General features: G+C 35.1%; 1 protein-coding gene across 9 annotated transcripts in view; it reads left to right on the top strand.

The window, feature by feature from the left end:
- The window catches only part of LOC145965350 (venom dipeptidyl peptidase 4), a 326,742-nt gene that overhangs the window by 275,212 nt on the left and 30,388 nt on the right, over nt 1–21,142 (top strand). For all 9 annotated transcript variants that reach the window (XM_083088819.1, XM_083088820.1, XM_083088824.1 and 6 more), the window contains 4 exons: nt 107–159; nt 7,240–7,439; nt 17,159–17,328; nt 20,565–20,804. In XM_083088819.1, the coding sequence (XP_082944945.1) occupies nt 107–159; nt 7,240–7,439; nt 17,159–17,328; nt 20,565–20,804 (663 nt within the window). The remainder of the gene's footprint in view (nt 1–106; nt 160–7,239; nt 7,440–17,158; nt 17,329–20,564; nt 20,805–21,142) is intronic.

Raw genomic sequence — 21,142 nt, forward strand, 5'->3', positions numbered from 1 at the left:
CGCGCACATTTTTCCAAAAGAAGGTCTTTTAAATTTCTTATGTATTTAATCGCAACTAATTTCGGGAAATTTACTAACGTGTCTCTCTCTGTCCTCTTTGTTTCAGCTGTACCGTCATACGTACCTGGCCCATTACAGGATTGTGAATCTGGAAACACTGTAAGTAAACGAGCCGTGTCTCGGCGGCGTTTTGCGACAATCATATCTCAAATTTATTCCGTGATCAAGTTCAGATTTGCATTTTAATCTCGGCCCCCGTGAGCCGAGCGAGGGGAGGAAGAGGAAGGAGAGGGAAAGGAGAGAAGGGGAAAGTTGGAAAAGCTGGGGGCGTAGTACCGCGCGTGCAAATTACAAACTGTGCACGAATTTAATCCCGGCTCGTCTTACCGTCACCGCTTTACCTTACCCTTATCCTTACCCCTTATCCCTCTGCCCGTTCCACGTCTGAGAACTTTCCTTCGCGGATTTGATCATTAACTCAGCATTTAGGAGCGGTTATATCACGATTATCGCCATCCCCGACCGCCGCAATCCCTCGTTCCCCTTCCTCGCTCGTCTTCCCTCCTCCTCCCCTGGGGGAAAAAAAGCTAAAACTACCTTTTAAGGCCTAAACTTATTCGCCCGATTGCGCTTTCCACGGTTGCGACGTTTGCTGGTCTTGCAAAGGCAACATAAATTTCTCTTCCCTTTTAACGAGAAAGTCTCTACCCTCTTTGCTTTAATTTTTTGAATCATACTTTTTCTCAGATTCGACTTGATTAGATTTGCCTGGAGATGATATTTTATATTGCAAAATATATCCTCTCGTTTGTGCTAGATTCTGGAGTTTATTAAATTCTCAGTTAATTTTGATAATATTGTCAATATTATTAATTTGAGTTTAATATTAATTAAGTTGTTAGAATCAATTTCAATAGCGATTCCATCAATTTCAAATAGCGATTCATCATGCCTTTGTTAAATTTATTTGTACATATATTTTGTCCATATCTCACTATTTGCATATTTGTTTACTTATCAGTATGATTGTTATGTATATATATCATGTATACATATTAAATAGTATTGTTTCTCGTGACGTTTATTTATAGGAAGTTATAGATTAATAGGAATAGGATTTACAAGAAATAAATGCGCTCTCTATTTAGCATAATTAAAAATTGAAATTAATCGCAATAATTAAAGATTACTTTTTTTATCGATAATATAGACGGAATTAATATATAACTTTCAAGACAATCCCGCTTCCTCTTTCTCTTCATATATTACAAACTTCCTCCAGAATTTAAGTCATCCAAGGAAGTGGGTCACCTGTGAAACTCGCAAAATTTCGACGATCAATTTCTCACGCGATCGCGAAACCGCGAGTACTTTCTCGAGATTCGTCCTCGTTCGTACTTCCCCGAAGAGGAGCCCTCTTCGAAGGATCCTGAGGTTCATTCACGCGAAACCACGACATCCTAGACATCCTAGTTGTAAAGCCGAGAGCGCGGCAATTCCGCGAGATTCGCCTTTATGTGCGGATGCCCGCGGCTTCCACGCCAGGTGAATCTCTTGCCGGGCTTTACCATCGTGCTTGAGATCATCACTCTCAAATAGTCATGCAGATCAAATCACGCTCCGTTTCGAGCGTGTCTCGCAAACGCAAAGGCCGCTTGTCATCCTTACGTACAGTCGCCTCGCATTTCGAGGTTTAACCGCGTGACTGTAACAAGGGTACGTATACATGTGTACATAACTTGCTGTCGAGTTTGAGTTACATGGTTGGTTTTCGGAGAGAGTAAAATTTCTAGATAAAGAGCGCAAACGAAGTAGTCTTGACGGGCGGAGTATTTCGAGATGTACTTTGAACATAGAATTTTAGCTTTGAGATCATTTTAGCTTTGAGATCATTTTAGGCAAGGAAATATAGGGCTTCCCCGGAGTCTCTGAATAATTAAAATTCTTAGAGAAGACGCGAAGTAATTAAAAATTATATATGATAAAAATACGATGTAAACATAACTTAAAATCATAATTAGTGGTACGTGTATTTTTTACTCATCTTACCTATATTAACTGTTTTGTATATAATATACTAATTTTTATAATCTTTATAAAAAATATATATAATACTATTTATAATCCTTATAAAAAATATATATAATACTATTTATAATCCTTATAAAAAATATATATGAAGAGAGAAGTAATGTCTCGATGTCACGTAAAATGTTAAATCGTGCGTTTTATGACGAATTTTGCAGATAAATAAGATTTATTGTACGACCACTGCATTGCGACAACTCCATTTTCGACGATAGCTTCGCACGGGAATGAAAAGACAAACGCGATATTCTTATGAAGACGAGAAATATGCTCGCTTCTGATATACGATATATCGCTCGCGATAGTCAATGTCATAATCTTACATTTCGTTGTTTTGTATGTTATGCTTTGCGTTTTGACGTGAAAAAGCGATTTTCTCCGTGGAACGAATGCCACGAAAATGAGAGACATTTTTCGAGATGTATATAACGCGCGCCGGAAATAAATCCCTTGCGCAAAATTTATGCTCATTTGCATATATTTGCTGTACATATCGGCTTTTATTCGATACGGGAATACGAACTCGTGCCAAAAAACATTATTTTGTACTTAGATAAAGCGTTTTCGCTACCGTTTCCGCGATTATAATATTGCATTTATGTTATATCATATCGCTGTATATGTGTATTTCGAATCCCATAGTTTCGTCGTACAAAGCACAATGAAAATTTACACACCGAACGGTTATTTTTATCGCTAATAATAATATTTTTCGACGACATTAAATTAAATGCATATTGATATGGAAAATATATTAGAAGATGCGTGTTTTATTTTTTTAGCATTGTATAGATTATTAATTATATATCTTTTAATATAACACAGTAGTTATATCGCAAAGAAAAAAATTATTTGACGGATATTTAACATTTTCATTTTCCAAAAAATTTTTTATCTAGAATTACATCATAAGCTTCTCTAAAACCAGTTAATTCTTCAATTTACGAAAATAATTGGAGTTTATTTTAACTATACACGCTCTCTCCCTCTTTCTTCCCTCTTAATAACCACGGACGTTAATATATTTTCCTAAATGTCGAAAGCGCTTCCCGGAAATTATTTGTTCAATGTTACCGCGATATCACGAAAGCGCAATAGGATAGGATGTTATCAAAAGTCTCATTCCCAATTATCCCGGATCAACCGCGCGAACGTTTCCTTGCAAATTTCGTCATTGCCGCGATAGTTTGTTCACGCGTGGCGACAATCACGGGTGCGGAAAACGGTCGAGGGGGCCAGTAAATCCGCCGTCGTTTTTGGCTTTCGGTGTCGCGATAAAAGCCGGGATGACGATACAGGTGGACGTGTGGGCGTGCGTGTATGTGTATTTTGGGGCGAAAGAGAGAGAGAGAGAGAGAGTAAATAAGCCGTGAGTTTCCTCGCTATATATTCCACGCTAGGCAAGGCAAGGCGAGGCGAGGCCAGGCCAGACCAGGCGAACCCTGTCCCGCCATAAACCCGGTTTGTACGCCGCATGAATACCGGCGCCTTTATTTATGGCTTTTCGGGAAGAAGTTCACCGCGGGACGACGAACGTTATCCACCGACGACACGACGGCAGTCAAGTCGCGCATACGCTTTTCATCGATTTTCCACGGCCGGCTGGCGCGAATGAAACGCCAGTGGATAAAAGAGGGGGAGGGTCATTGCGCGAATCCAGCCGGAAAAAGCCCGTTTTTCTATATGACGGCGAGGTAGAAGCAATTGAACGGATCAGTGCAACAGTGTGGTCTGATTCATTTTTTTTAAGGACTCGGAAATTTATCTCGGTCTCAGAACAGTATATTAAAGTTCACATACACATACATGGATTATATATGAATCCTAGTATTTAATAATATGAGGAGTTTCTTATGATTTTTGACGTATATATTATAAAAATTTTTTAATGCCAAGATTTGAGAAACTTTAATTAATTTACCTTAATTTTTTAAAATTTAATTTACATTATTTTTTCCTTAAAAAAGTAAACATTGTTGTGTATTACAAATTCTGGAATATTTTTAAATGGAGAAATATTTTTAAATCATATTTAAAAAATGGAATATATATTTTTATATATTTAAAAATACGAAATAGTTTTGTCGCATCTCATGTATACAAGACTACTTTCTCTTATTAATTTAAAATTTAATATGAGATTATCTTCTCAATAAATACATTAAAAGCTCCTCAGTTTTTCAAAATTAAATTTTAGAGGTAGATAAAACAAAATGATAGTTTATATAATAATAAACGTTTGTCTATTTCGCTTAAAATTCTAAAAGTCGTCTTGGAATGAATTGTAGAATGTGTAGCAGATCTTTATATTCGCAAATGGTTTTCGACTTTATTATTTATAGAAAAGAGACTTTTCCTTGCTCTCTTTTTTGAATGTATACATAAGCATATATATGCATATACATTTAAAAAACATATATAAAAACATGCTTTTGTGGGACATAAAATAAATATTACGCGACATAAAATGAAAGTTGCATTTTTACAATGTTTGAGACTCTTTTATCGATGTTGATTGGAATTTCCATCAAAACAAGTTTCCATGAAAAGTATGGAACATAATGAAAATATAAATTGTTTTTCGCAATAAAAAAAAGTTTATTTAAATTTTAAATTATTCAAGAGATTTATAAAAAATTTAATACAGAGAGAAAGAGAGGAAGAGAGAGATTAATTTGTTCAATCACTAGGACATAAATATACAAAATACACATTTCGATTTTGCAGCAATCAATGAATTGAAAAATTATGATATAATTACAAGAATACACTTGTTATTTTATCGAGAGAGATTGTGTTTTCGCACAATTATTTCTATTTTTGATCTATTAGCGTCAGGAAGTTCAGTGACTTCAATAGTTGAACATCGATTTATTCGTTTCTTGCTTGATATATCGTATTTGCCAACAATTCTTACGAGAAAATGGATTCTGATAGTTTTCTGTATACAGAAGTGGATGCTGGTGATAGTTGGCAATTTGCCATCTAGAGAAAGAGAGGGAATCAGATCGAGACTTCAAAACTTTTATTTCAAATGAATAAAACTCTTACTCTAAATGGTAGTGAAAGAAAATAGCGCTCACAAGCGTAAAAATGACATTGTCACACTTTTTGCAGAGTATTTTAGATAAACCATCGTAATTGTGCGATGCAGGATACAATGCCTCGCGTAAAAATTTAAAAGAATTTTATCCAAGATTTAAGATAAGATCTTGCGATTTAGAAAATTTAATGCATAATATTATGAATTTATTTATTTTAATTTAAATTTAGAAAATTAAATATTTATGACATATAAAACTATAACTAATTTCTTTGCATCTGTTTTTCATTTCCTTTTTTTGTTATATGTTTTATTTTTCTTCTTTCTTCGTATTTTTTTATTTTTTTTTTAATATAACATTATTATATAACCAAAGGGAAATTTTTTCATGAATAAATTTATCTTTATAAATAAAAAAATTTATCCTTATATAAAATAGAAGACGATTACAAAACTATAATCACAAAATCCTCAGCTTTGGCTTGAGTAAACAGCGACTTCAATGTTTTTTTGTCAATTGTCAGGATGATATTTACTGTGGCATTTTTATCAAGTACGAAGGCAAAAATCAACTTCCCTTAATCGGCTTTTCTCAAGCTCTTTGTACACAGCTTCTACCTACTCGCGAACGAGCGTCAGAGGTCTTCAGTCTTGATGGAAATTGCTCGATAAAGATTAATCATTCGGTTTACGAGAGAATTGTAAAAAGTATTGATATTTTGAAATTGAAAATATCTATTCGATTATCTCCCTTAGATACATTTAAATTCACTTCGGACGTACTAAAATTTAAAAAAAAATCGTCGATAATTATTGTAATGGAATATTCATTTACACGAGTAATTAATACATGCATTAACATAAGGGATAATTAATCGCCGACGATAATATATAATTCCACAATAGTTTTTGCCGCTTGCTGAAAGCACCAATAAACACGGTTGCCTAAATGTACTTGTTAACCAGAAAGCGGAAATAGCCTGCGCGCTGGCACACACGGGTTCCGAGATTAATTGCATTTCTGAATTACAGTTGTAATTATTCCCAGAATAATTACTTATTCGCCGTTTTATTTGATCATTCCCTGACCGGTAATAATCCCCGCCATTGTTTAAGTTCTGAAACCTTTGACGAAGAATTTGCGGCCTGTGTATTACGTTCCGCTGGCCGAAACTAACAGGAACAATACGGAGCCGTAGTTATGCGAGGCTACATCTCTTGGTTGTCCGGTAGTTTCAAACTAGGACCATGCCCCCTCCCCTCTCTCTCTCTCTCTCTCTCTCTCTCTCTCTCTGTCTAAAATCATACCGAGAGTTACGGCATTGTTCAACCGAGACACAGTGACGTCATTGTTGCTTTGCGGCGATCGGTCACGAACGCTAAACAATAACAAGGTGGACGTGTTCCGACGTCCTGATATCTTCCTTCTCCTTCTGCTTTGTCTCTGTTTTGATTTCGCAAACCCAAATCTCAATAGTTTCCGTAGTTTGTAGTGACGAATTTATATATATACCCGATCAAAATCGATGGAAAATCGTGCGAGAAGTGAGCGTAGAAAGAAATACAATTAATTCGGAGGTAATTGCAACCTCTCTATTTTTTTGTGTTTTATACTTGATATTTCGTAACGTGTATATCATTTTTCCGTGAAAAAATGTGTCAGCGATATACATTAGCGAAATCAAAAGATAAAAAATAAATGAGAAGTTTATTTCGTGTCCTATTTGGCTCTCCTATTTCATAATTTTTCCTTTCTTGAATTAAAAATAGTAACGTACTATTCGCTTCTTCATGGTATCTTTCTTTTGTTTGTCACTTTTGTCACTAAAATAATAAAACAGACATATTTATGCAGAGTCGTAATGTTTTCGCTATAACCATCCGTCTTTCGAGGGGAGAAAAATGCTAACTGATGAACTTTTTATTTGCTGCGGGAAAAGCGAAATACGCGAAAAAGCGGGTGGAACGTGATGGTGGCTTTTTTCGCGAGATGCGAAAACACGAATGGTAAACCTCCTTGAAAAACGCGAAAAAAATAATCATGAATGAATGAGAAGCGATTATTTTTACTGCGCTAACCGAGGCTCTCGTTATAATTATGTTTGCAGGGCGGAGACGATATTGGCAGCGAACGAATCTACGCCGTTGCAGCTCGCTACCTGGGGACCACGTGGCAATGCCCTGATCTACGTGTATCAGAATAATATTTACTACAGACCGGAGGCAGAAAAGGCCGATGACTATCAGATAACCAACACGGGAGTGTTCGGCACCATCTACAACGGAGTACCAGACTGGGTGTACGAGGGTGAGTAGCTTCATCTAATAGAGTGAGAAAAATTTATATTAGTTATATATGTATATATATATTATTTATATATTAATTAATAAAATATAATATTTTATATTTATTGAAATAACTTAATAAATACTCTTCACGTCACAAAAATCTTGCGCAAAGAATCTCTTCAGTAGCTCGCGACTATCGCATAATTTCATTGTTAAAGTCCCTGAAATTTTTTTTTAATTCGAAAATAAAAGAGCGCGCTAATAATTGAATGAAAAAGACGACAAATTAAACTGGGTTAATATAATCCCGTTAAGTGAAAATGTCGATATATCGTGATCCGCTGTGTACGTATGGCTGAAACTAGGGATCTCGATTTATCGTGCTCGTGTATCTATATCAACGGTTGAGTAAATCACGCAATATTTGTCTCTTTGAGGAATTTGTTTTTACAATACGTACATCTCTCTTCCTTCCATTCAAAAATATTTCATTTATTTTCCATGAAAACATACGAGAGAGGAAAGAGAGGAGCGCAGTGGTGTGCGAAAAATTTGGAAAATGATACAAAATTCGTCAAATAATTCGATTGGTCCCTGTATAATTCCGTTTAATTTAGACGTGCGTGAAATTAATGGAAAACGCTTTGTTGCTGATTATTCTACTCTTTTCTCGCATTGTAATAAGAAATTAACTCTAGGGTAATCAGGCTCATTAGAAATGCAAATTAATACGGCGGATTTTCTCCGGAGAGAAAAACTATCGCAGTTGATCTCTAGACACGCGCGCTGTCTCTTTTTACTTTTGTCAATTCTTTCAAGTCCAATTCTTTCGATTGGATTGGAAACTAAATCAGCCAACGGATTCTCTACGGAATTGCATATATTCCAGATGATGGTCGAATATGCTTATCATAGAATATATTTAATAAAATTATTAAAACCTTATCTCCCATGAAATTTTTATTGAAATTATATTCAGAAAATAAGGAGACTCGTCAATCGAAACTTTCGCTTTGCGCGATGATGATAATGCATCGCGAAAGAGACTCAGTTGTACAATAATTGGCGTAGCTGACGTGCTCCAAAAGGCTCATCCGCGTTTGCATATTCCCGAGCTTTCATCAGCCATGCTCTTTTTTCACCCTTAGCTTGTCCCTTTCGATGTCACACCTCATTTTACCATACGCGCCGCGATAACGGCGGGAATCAACGGATGAATCGCATAAAAATTCATCAATCAAGAAGCAAGTCCACGAACAATGTGAGAGGGAACACTTTGACGGGTTACGGTCACTTCCACTAGATTTAGTTCCTATATCCTGAGTGACGTTCATCATCATGAATATCGTATGTCACGGCGATAGTAAAGTTGCGCATCGATTTCACGCGTAAAAGCATTTCGCGCAGAGAAACGAGCAGAAGAAAACGTAAAGAACGGCTTTTTCCCTATTTTAATCGTATCGTGATATTGTATTTATAATTCAACTGAAATACGTATATTTATATCATTTGTACAATATTTTTGCATCCATACACGAAAGGATTTGCACTAGAATAAACACTAGAAACATTAGAAACATTTGAACATTAAAATAATGATTTTATTAATAGCTAAAGTATCTCATTAATTAAATAATTTATATCGTATAGCTAAAGAATCTCTCATTAATTAAAAAATTTATATCGTATATTGCGCAATAAAAGGAGTTTTGATATCGACAACAATCAGCGGCGATGATCGGAGATTATTGCTTGCGCGATTGTTATATCGGTGTTTTTCTTTTTTCGACGAATCTGCATAAAAATACCGGCGGCTATGAAAAAACGCGCTTAATATCACAAACGACAAGTGGATCAACGGGGCGCGCGTCTATATTTAAAGGGATAAACGCGGCAAATTGTCCGGATTCATAACCGTCCCGTGCTATTGGCAGCTGGATTGGAGCAGCTGCCGCTGTTGAAAAGCAACGGAAAAAGCCGGGGTATAATTTAAAATGCAGAATCACGCCACGCTTTTATGTGTATATCCCAAACGATTGCCTCGCAAGGCCAACAGTTTTGCGTGTTGACCGATGCGAAAGATCCATATCTCGTCGTATTTATTCGCGCATTTTCGCGAACGCAATCGTTGCATTTAGTTTTATCAATTATTGGGGATTGTTTAATTATCCGTGAATTTTTTACGCATCCATCGGGAACATAAAAAAATTTTCTCTTTGCGTTCTGCGATTTTTTTATATTTTTAATATGATATTTTTTTAAAGAAAGATATAAAATGGAATAAAATATAGTAAGAAATATATAAAAATATTCAAATTTTGTAAATGGCATAAAATTGCAACAGATAAAAATAAGAGTAATTTGAAAAAAAAACGAACACTTATTTGTGAGATTATTATTATAGTATAATAGATTTACGGCGTTTGCGGTCCTCTCGCATTTATAATCTTTCGATCGGTCAACAATCATGCTATATAATTAAATCGTGCCGCCAGCGCTCTATGATTGATCTCTCCACATGGATAAATGATAGAAATTGTTTACGCATCTCTGTTGTTGATTTATCGCAAAAGTTGCGAGTGAATCGCGTCGTTTGGTCGAGCACGATGCGACGCGTTTTGTTTTCGCTGCCGGAAATGGCGTTGTAAATGTACGAGATTGAGGTGGATTCTACAGGGAACTGATAACTTCGTGATATATCTATACGTAGATACGATATCAAGGGAACCAAAACAACACTGTGGTCGTTGATTTTCAGAATAGGACAGGAATTCCGTGACTGCCATAAACGTCGCGGTCAATAATAAGGGTGCGATACAAGAGCATAGCGCGTTTCAAATTATGTGTATTTTAAATTACGTACATTTTAAAAACAGCACGCGAGTAAAGATATTTGCATGTCGAGCGAGAATATAATAAGTAGCGTGTAAATTTTAATGAAAGCAACAATGTCATTTAAGATTTTCAGGATGTTGCTTAGCATAACGCAAAAATTTTAATATTATATTAATAACTGTGATATAATTTGTTAATTAGTAATTTTAAAACATACTAAACTGATATTTTATTTAAAATTCAAGTAAAATGATGTGTAATAATTAAGTTAAAAGCTTATCAAAACCAAATAGAAACTAAATAATTAAAGATTAATTATTTGTACGATAAATAAAATATTATTTACATTAGCTGATTGAATCTAATGTTAATAATTGTTAATATGTTATCGCTTAATTAGTTGAGATGCGATATATTTTACGCGTTGTATTCCCAATGTAGTTTCTGTTTGTAAAAGAAAAATCGAAGAGAAAATATATCTAGAATGGGAATCATTGAAAAAGTCAGTTATGTCGCGTTAGTTTCATTCGTGCAGTAACACGAGCAATTTAACTGTACATTTTTTCTCTTCTTTTCTTTAATATAAAATTAACAGACCTATGTGTTCTATGCATTTACAAAGGAATATCCGAATTGCATCAGCGAAAACCTCAAACTGAAAATTTCACTATTCACAAGTTCAATTGTGCAGTTTGGTGCTCGTTTCATCGAGTCGTGAAAAAGCGCAATGAATAGTTGGCTGATGTCCAAGTTCTTTTCTTTTTTATTCTTTTTTATTTTATTTTATAGCAAGCCAGAAAATACACAGGATAGAGCTTCCAATTTTAAAAGTTTTTAGTATTTATGTCTCTCTCTTTCAAAAGTTATATAATTTATATTTTTATTGCTCATTAACGATATTTCATTTATTCACATTTTTAATTATTCACATTAAATATGTGAAACATACAACATATATAACATAATGTTTTATGAATACTGTATGAAATAATAATATTAGTAACACTATAAGATATACATCATTTTTCATTAAGTAAAAGAAACTAATGAGAACGTTTTATATTATATTTTATACATTGAACTGTGTGTAGAATGCATTTAAAAAATCGGAGACACGCTTTGCGGTACACAAATTTTCTTCACTTTACAAAAGATACTGACATATCATCTTTCATGCATAATCATATTTAATATGGCTAATTCACGAGTGTCAGTGGCACGTTGGTGTTTAAATATCTCGCCGATATCTCCGAGTATTTGTGGACATCGTAATGGAAATGCTATCGGACGTCCATGTTTGTGAATGCCGTTTGAATGCACGTCGTGGTCGTAGCGCGAGCTAATGACAAACTGCCGACTACGTTATCGGTCGTTAAATCCATTACGAATAGCGATGATTAATTAATACGACGATGACAATTAATTGGCGAGTCACCCATACGTGGCGCATATATTGTTAAAAGTAACAGAAACAGGATTTTGACTTGAATGAAAGGAGCATGAATATGAATTACGTCGGAAAAATACACGTGAATATTTTCTACGAATTAAATAATATAAAAAATATATATAACAAAATAATCTAAAAAATTGTAAAATTAAATTAAATTAATAAAAATTATTAAATAAATAAAATTAAGTTAAATAGAGAAGGTCCAGGTTTTTTATAAAAAAGACCGGTCTAGAAAGCGTTTTAAAAAGAGCTCACTTTACAACAAAAGGTCCGTAACGTACATACATATAATCGTTCGAAAAGATTCGTAGTTATTACGTCACTAGAAATCGATTCGCAATAACCGCAGGCGATGCGAAAAACGTTTCATCTCGTGTATGGTGCAGGCTCGCGATTTTACACAGTCGAACAGCCACGAAAGAGTCGTCAAAAAGTGTCAAACCGCCGCTCTCTACAAGCATACCAAGAATGAACTTTTCAATAGTCCATATTTTGTTCCCGTCAGCCAAGGGTTTCGCTGACGATATACGTATATCTAGTACCTATTGTAGCTTTGAGATTTTCCTAGCTGGTGTTTGGTGTATTGGTAGACAGACTTACGTGCGTTGAAAATTTTTATTCGACACGTCCAGACGAGAGAATCCATCCGTACATCACTCTTGTAGCCGTTTATTTAAATTGTGATCGCGGAAATAATTATTCACACCGAAATAATTATTATGCGCACCGTTAGACGATCTTTCGCTAACTGCTCGAACATCGAAATTAAATTTTCCGTTATCGCCACAGGTGGTGTTGTGCTATCATAGGGATAGCGTGGGGCACGCATTCCTTAAGATATGTATATATATATTTTTTTTCGCAAGTACAGGCCTAACTCAAAATTCTTAGGCGCTTACACATTGAATATAAGTTCGTCGAAAATGATGTTTTTTAATATTAATCATTATTTCATTATTAAAACACTGCAACAATTTTTCAATAATAATACTGGTAATAATATTAATACTGGTAAAATTATTTAATCTTTTTCAATTTGGAGTAAAAAAATTTTTTTCTCACTTTAAGATTAATTAAATTAATTTAGAAGAGTACACATTATACATAGCACAATAATTAAATTGGATATTAATATTGTGATACAATATTACATGATTATATAAATATTAATTTTATTCAATACTTTTTATACACACAGTACACGTAAATTTGCAATAACGAGGCATATTTTGAAATTACCATAAATTATATCGATCTAATGTATTATAACGATGTGGAGGTATTCATGTTACGAGATAGATACTGATGAAGATGTCGTATCTTACATTTATGGTGATATTATACGGTAAATTACACGGTAACCCCGGGTAAAACCCGGGGACTACGCCGGAAATTTGTGGAAGGTAAACCATATGTCAGGCGCATTCCGTGCTGGATTAATTATTAAAGGCTTTTTGTTGGCGCGTAATAATTCGGTTTACATTACCGTCACGTTACTTGATCAATTACAATTGTTTGTTTCCCGCTGACCGCGCGAGGTATGTTACATCGTTATATATGCATTTGATCGGCATAATTTTCGTAGCCGCTGTATTTCTCAAATACATATAATTATTTATAATTTAATAATTCACGAGAAAAATTTGAAAGATTCATTTTTTCCTCGAAAATATATTTCACGTTCAATCGCTTCAATCGAGCTTATTCCGATTTTCTCTTCATCGAAAGAAACAAAAATGATATGCTTTACATTATCAGATACTAAAATATATTCCTCTCTCTGTATTTGTATTTTTTTTTGAAATTTTCTCTCGTTTATTCAGGAGATGAGAAAATGTAATGCTTATCTACGATTGGGGAGGAAGTGAATAAATGAAATACGTATCAGATATCTGCAGAATCATCACTTAGCCGTAAGATCTGGCGCGAGAGAGATCGCTCTGACATTAATACATCCCGTGTAAAATGGAAATCCGCGCTTTCTACTTCTTTCAACAATGGCGAATGTGACATTAATAGAGCGGCGAGGATTTAGAGAGAATCCTTTTCTCCAAATCCCGGATGGCTAATGGCTCCCTTTCCCCTTCGTTCTTCCTTCCTTTACGGGATTCCGATTTTTGATCGGATTCCGAAATGTTTCTCCTCGCATGACGGTGGGCGCGCGTGCGATGCTCCTCGATAGAAATGTCCTCGCGCAAGATTTATATTCTATGCGCGGGATATGCGTTATCCTCCCCGTTGCAAACCGTAAATACGAATTGCGGGGGATATTTTACATTTCCCATCGTGTATGCGCCATCTCGTACCCTCGCGACATGTTTGACAATCTCGATGGGAATATCTCTCGGAGAAAGGTTGGATTGGTTTCGCTATTTTTCACAGAGTTTATTTAACCTTTGAGCACTATATGGCAGTGCGAGATGCATTTATATACCGGGAACTCTCGTACCATAACAGAAAACTTAGTGCCTGAGTAATAACTAAAAGCAATTTATTTCACGTACAATATTGGTTTACGCAAAGCGCACGTATTTTTAATTATGTAATTGTATCGAGTATTATTCTAATTAAAAGTCATGTCTTGTTATCTGTTTGAATTTTTTTCAAAATTCACGAAACTTGGATATTATATCCGACAAATTTTTTCCCACTGAAATTGTATCGGAATACATACAATTTTCAAAGAAAAATATTCTACAAATCTTCAAGCAAGTGCTCGTTCATCTGTAGTCATCTCGGAAAGTTTATTAAGATTGAGGAGCTTAAATAATGCATTTGAACGCGTTTTTATCGAGCGCGCTTTTTTATTTCGCGTATTAAAGCATTCTTATCCTCGTACATCTAAAATGGCGAGCGACCACCCACCATCTATCCGGGAAGATTACTCGGACTTACGTAGCTCAATGAAACCGCGCGAGGAGTTGTAAAAAAGTTTATTCCGGATAGACACTACCGGACGTAAGTAATTGGTCGGCGGGCCTGCCAAACCGGATTTATCGGTCGCTCGACAGGACTTGCCGGTCGAGCGTCGTTTTTCCTCGCGTGCCATTCAGATCCGGCAGCTTCCTTATCCCGTCGTCGCAGTCTCACACACGCACACATACACACACACACACACGTACGCAAACAACACATCCACGTCCGCCCGGAATTTCACCCTCGGGATATTTTTCTCCCTAGTCACGTCCAGCGAGCTGCGCATCGCAGCGTCGCGTCTTTGTGCATTTTCCCTTCCTCCTTCGCTGCGATCTTTTGCCATTCTCTTCTCCACTTCTCTCTTCCCTTTGTTACCTTCTGCTTCTTCAGGTTTGCCAGCGACGGAGCTTTTTGCCCATGCTTTTCTCTCACGTTTCTTCCCGTCTCGCAACGTCGCGAACCGGATCCAACGGGAGTCTCAAAGGTCTCGCCGACGTTCTCGAAATATGTTAACTTCTCCCATTTTGCTGGTTCCACATCTCTCAAGAGCGGATTTATATATAAGCATGTGTAACGTTAATCGAAAAGCTTAAAAAATCATGGAAATTAGGAAAAAGTCACTATTTTTATTCAAAATTCATCATGCTTTATGCTCTTCAACACAAATCTATTTTTTGTTTTTAATATCTGGTAGAATTTAAAGATGTAGAAGCTTTCACAAATCTCTTTTAATTTTAAATTGTGTGTATCATATATGTGTGTGTAAGGTAGGATCTTTCATATTCGGTAACGACTACCTTTTTTTTCTCTTTACGCGCGATACTCTGCGTATTTTTTTATCAAATCTCATCTCCTTCCACGCAATTTTCACAGACCTGTTTGAACTATCTTTCTACGGTATATCTAAATTAAATATCCCGCAATAATTTTTCTCGCTCCTTTTTTCTTTTATAAACCTTCATTTCAGAGAACATGTATCATAGGGTTAATCTGCCAGTGTCTCCTTCTCTCTCTCTTCTTTCCTTGCCTATTCGTTCTTCTCTTCTCTCTTTTTCTTTCCTACGATGCTCCTCGCGGCTTGAAAACTGGATATTTACGTCCTAGTGCGCTCGCAAGCCGTAGTTTCCCCTCTTTTGAGAGGAAACGAAATAAAGAGTTTCCACTCGGTTCCCCCGTAACTCGTTCGGCTCCTTTCCGATGTTCCTGCACGCTCTATGAACCCGGGCGCTTATTACATCAGCGATTTTTCTACGAACCGACAAAGAGGGAGGGAGGGTGCGGTCTCTCCCTTTGTCGCAGGCTCCTTATTTGCAACGTGTGGGAAAAAAGTGATATTAACGCTGATTAAAGAACTTTTCTAAGCGTTTACGCTTTGTTTATCGAGACGCGAATTGAATGGCGAAAGGAAATTCGCAGCAAATTTGCTTTTTACTGAATCAAAAACAATATTAATCATCCTATTTTCTCTTATAGCGAGAAATTATAAAATAGCGAAATACTATAGAATAATACATATAGAATAATACATAGCGAGGTATTATAAAATAATGAGGTATAGTGAAGTATTACAGACTAGCAAAATACTGCAGAATAGCGAAATATTACAGAATAGCGAAATATTACAGAATAGCGAGGTACTGCAGAATAACGAGGTACTACTACAAACTAGCAAAGTGCTGCGGAATAGTATCGCTTCAATTTTGAAGTCAATATATACGCGAGTCTTTGATGAGATTGGTTATGCGAGACTGCAGGAACAGAGTAAAGCAAGAGAGTACCAATATCAAACAGGAGTCTCTTCCTTTCCTCGTTCACGCTTTATTTATCAAAATAAAAAGGGAAAAGGGACGCGATCCTCCCTTCGTAGATACATATTCTATGCGCTCGTCGATATGCTCTATAATTATACACCGAGTGGAATGCCCCGTGATGAACTTTGCTCGTGAACTTCGCGTTACAGGACGACGAAACGATCCTCGTAATTTCTCGCTTCGTACAATGTTACAGGATCCAACAATACTTTGCGTAAAAAAAGAGTATACAGAGCGCTACAGAGTAAAATCGATAGGAAGATGCGTGCAATATATATCCATAATAATTTCACCCGTCGTCAGTTTCCGCCGATTTTTCGATTAAAACGATGGACGGAAAAAATGAAAAAAACAAGAGGGTTGCTGCGAGCCTTTTCGCGCTTCATTTATTTTGTTTATTTATTACACGCTAATGTGCATCGAGGCTGCACTTCGACCCAGGGGAGAACGATGCTGGTTTGTGATTAAATGAAAAATATTTTCCTCTCGTGAAAAATCGCGTCGAATCTTTATGTAATAATAATTATGCAAGGTTTTTTATTAGATACTTACGTGTACATTTGCAGCAGAGAATATTATCGTTGCAACAATTTCAATATTTACAAGAAAAATACAGAATTATGTATGCATTTCAATCTCTTGCTTCTATAAATTCTATGTTTAAAGCCAAATGAATTCAATAACCTGTCATTTAATTTCCTATTCATTTGTTTATTGTTACAGAGGAAGTATTCAGCTCGAACAAAGCGCTTTGGTTTTCTCCGAACGGCAACAAATTAGCCTTTGGCTATTTCGATGACTCGAATACTCCCATTATGACCATACCGTTTTACGGATATCCCGGAAGCTTAACTTTCCAATACACCTCGTCGATACCAATCCACTATCCTAAAGTAAGTATTAAAGTAAATATTAATCTTATATATCACTGCTCTCCATTGTTTTCATTATATATGATAGAAAAATATTTTTCCGATACAGTTGTTTTATTTTGTAGATTTCAAATTCACGTCGAATATCATTATTATTTTTATGGTTTTAGCGGAAAATTATTCGTTGTATTTAAAATGATGCAATAGCTCCGTGGGTTAATTTGAATTACAAGCACACACGAAAGTTTAAATTATTTTGCTACAAACAGGTTATTTTATGTATCTTTTCTGCGATATTTTTTCATGTATAATATATTCGCGAATTACATGTTCGTTACACATTTTGCATTTTTAATATTTACCGTTTCAATTGATTATCTTCCCGTGCGAAGAAGCGTTCGTGCTCTTATTCGGGAAAAATAAAATAAAATTTCTCGCAAAACATAATGTCACTTTAAAAAGCAGCGATTCCCCACGTTAGACGCTCTCGGAAACGTCTCCTTTACTTTGTCTCCTCGCGAATCTTCGCGTCGCGCTGCCGTCGTCCGAGATATGAAAAGCCCTCTAACCGAAGTTTACATCCTGAAAAGATGAGAGGAACGTGAACGTGGCACCTCTGCATTTTTCAATGTCTTTTCATAACTCGCGATTGACGTCAACCGCAAAAAGTCTTGGCATGACGTGAAAAATATCCGCCGTTGATTCAACCTTTTGCGTGACATCTTTGTCTTCGAACGATGAACCGCGAGATGGAAAATTGCTCGCAAACAAGAGTAGACAAGCGAGTCGAAAAAATGACATCTAATATTGAATAGAAACACTTCTACTTGCATGCATAAGTGTTTTCGCTGTTTCCATCAATTAATAAAGTTATACATTTAATTCTTTTATAAAACAATCATAAAATGTGTACATATAATATTTTAATATTACAGAAATAATTATATTTGTTGATTACATCATAGATATTTCAAAATTTAAAAAATTTTTTAAATTGTCGATGATGAAAGATTAAATATTTAAACGAGAATCGTATTATAATCTATAAGGCAATTGCTATAAGAATCTTTATTTCTGTGATACATTGTGCGCGTAATTAAAATTTTTAAAATTGTCGTCGATGATTATGAAAGATTAAATATTTAAACGAGATTAAATATATGAAAGATTAAATATTTGAACGAGATTAAATATTTGAACGAGATTAAATATTTAAACGAGAATCCTATTATAATCTATAAGGCAATTGTTATAAGAATCTTTATTTCTGTGATACATTGTGCGCACAATTGATGGAACGGCGAGATGAAAATCGTAAGATTATGACAAATACTCTCGATATTTTTTGCCGTCACGTATATCCGAATAAAGTTCACGGCGAAATCAATTTCTCTTCCAGAGCGCAATAGAATTCAAAGTTTGACGTACAGTTTTATTCCGAGTGCCACTGCCGTCTTTTAGAGAAGCGATTCTATAAGTACATAAACTTCCAGGCCTCTTGGATGGATTAAAGTCACGATCTCGTCAGTCCCGAGTGATTCATTTCGCTTGACGTATAAACCGCCATTCTGTCATTTCCGCGGAGGAAAGCATTAATATACATTTATTTGGATTTCTTCCGTTTGAAACTTTATTGTGCTTTAAAGCTCATGCTTTAGGAAATACTTTAATGGGAGTAAACTTTATTTATACCCGAGTCTTGTTAATTTTATTCTGTTCGTGATAACTACCGCGTAAATGGAATCGTATAAACGTTTTACTCTAGTCAAATATAAAATGTACGAAAACGAACGAGCTTGTGTTTTGTAAATATTTGTATCGGCGCAGAATTTCATATTCTTGAAATTATAATAAAATGCAAATATGTGTTTGAGAGACTCGAATAATTTGATTTTACGATTCGCAAATAGGTCATTATGTGAAATAGCTCGTAACATACATTTACGCCATTTGGAAAATGCCAATATTATCGACAAAGGCATTAAATACGAATATACGAAATTTGCATCGAGTTCAAAAATTTCTGCGTTTTATCGAGAAATATGTTTTATCGACCTTATGCTTTCCTTTTTAATTAATGCATAATAGATAATAAAGTAATACACTCATATATTATTTATATGTACTCTTGATTTAGATATCTATATAATGTATAAAATAATAATATGATATTGTGGTTTATATATATAATAAAAGTAAATAATATAAAACCGAAATTTTAAGGGCAGCTAAATAAAAGAATCTTAAATTACACGCATTGCTTTCGCAATAGCGTGAAACATAAAGTATGAATTAAATATATACAATACGAGAGAATTTCTCATAGTAATAATGGCAGAATTTTTATAGAATTTTATATCGCAAATTTAATTATGTTAAATTTGCGCTTTTACTATACAAAATTTTTATCAAAAAATGAAATGTTTCTTTCGGTTATTAAATTGATGCTGCTTTGCTGAAAGTTAGGATGTGTGTATACGTGTGAAAACTTTTATAATTTATTAAGGCGTAATCAAGAATCTTACTTAAGTTGCACACGAACAAGACAACCGCGACTCGAGCGGAACCACGTTACTTTTTAATGAAGCACAAGAGTAATTTTACTCGTCGGTAAATTAATATTAGTAGAATATCGTGAAGTCAAACAAACGAATAAACACTGCGAACAGCAATTACAGCGCTTCATGTCTCCCCGTATCAAACAGGATTGTCATTAAAACTTTCAGTATTAAGATTCAGGATTTCAGATGCACTTAAAGTAATCAGTAAAGGAACAGCTATGGCAAACAGAGAATCGAAGATTTATGTTTCCAATTTCATTAAAACACTTTCACATGTAAACAGCCTTGCAAACAACAACTTGACGCACTTTACAAGAAAATTGCATTTTCTTGTAAATATGTATATACGTGAATATTTTTAAATCTTACGCCCCGCAAAACTACAATATTTTACTTTCGAAGAGTCAAACTATTCAGTTAATTAAAACAGTCAATTAATTAACTAGTCAATTAGTTAAAACAGCTAAAATTTCTTTTAATATTGATTCTAAAATCTCTTTTAAATCTCTTTATATGGAATAATTTATAAAAAAGCAATATTTTCTTGATAAATGCACTTTACTTTATTAGTCACGAATTGATTGACTTTTTCTTATTGGTAATTGTACTTTTCTCCATTTATTTTATTTCTTTGGTTATTTTTACCTTTATTGGTATCGACCAACGTACCTTTCACAAATGTTTTTCCCGTTCCAGAGTGGCACGACGAATCCAACGATCAAATTATATTGCGTCGATCTCCTGATGGTGATGCAGGGTAACGTGACCTTGGTGGAGATCGAACATCCGCCAGAGCTATCTACCACCGAGAGGATTCTGTCGGCGGTGGACTTTCCCACGGACAATCTCGTGTATGCGACTTGGATGAACCGCGTCCAGAACAGGGCGTATTTCCAGCTCTGCGACGTCGACAGCCTGCAACCAAATTGCACGATAGTAAGTACCACCTCGTTCTCATCGAGGGTGATCTTACGATCCCGGCTACAGGTTCATTCGATAGTCAGTTTTGCGGAAACTCCGCTCTTCCTCTTCCTTTCTACTCGAACCTTCGCAGGCTTAATTTAGACGAGTGCTCTTCTTTTGATTGAACAATATATAATATTTTAATTAATATGCCTGCGACTTGTCTAATTTGTAGTTTTGCAGTCGAATCTTTCGCAACTTTTTTTTTACAAAACTTTGAATTTTATAAACATAAATAAATCAACAAAGATTTTATACAACAAAATTCTGTAATAAAATTGATTGCACGTTATATTAACTTCACAAAAGAT

Source organism: Camponotus vicinus, unplaced genomic scaffold (assembly GCF_025532165.1).
Source record: "Camponotus vicinus isolate PSW18456_S1 unplaced genomic scaffold, iyCamVici1.0 SCAF_14, whole genome shotgun sequence".
NCBI lineage: Eukaryota > Metazoa > Arthropoda > Insecta > Hymenoptera > Formicidae > Camponotus > Camponotus vicinus.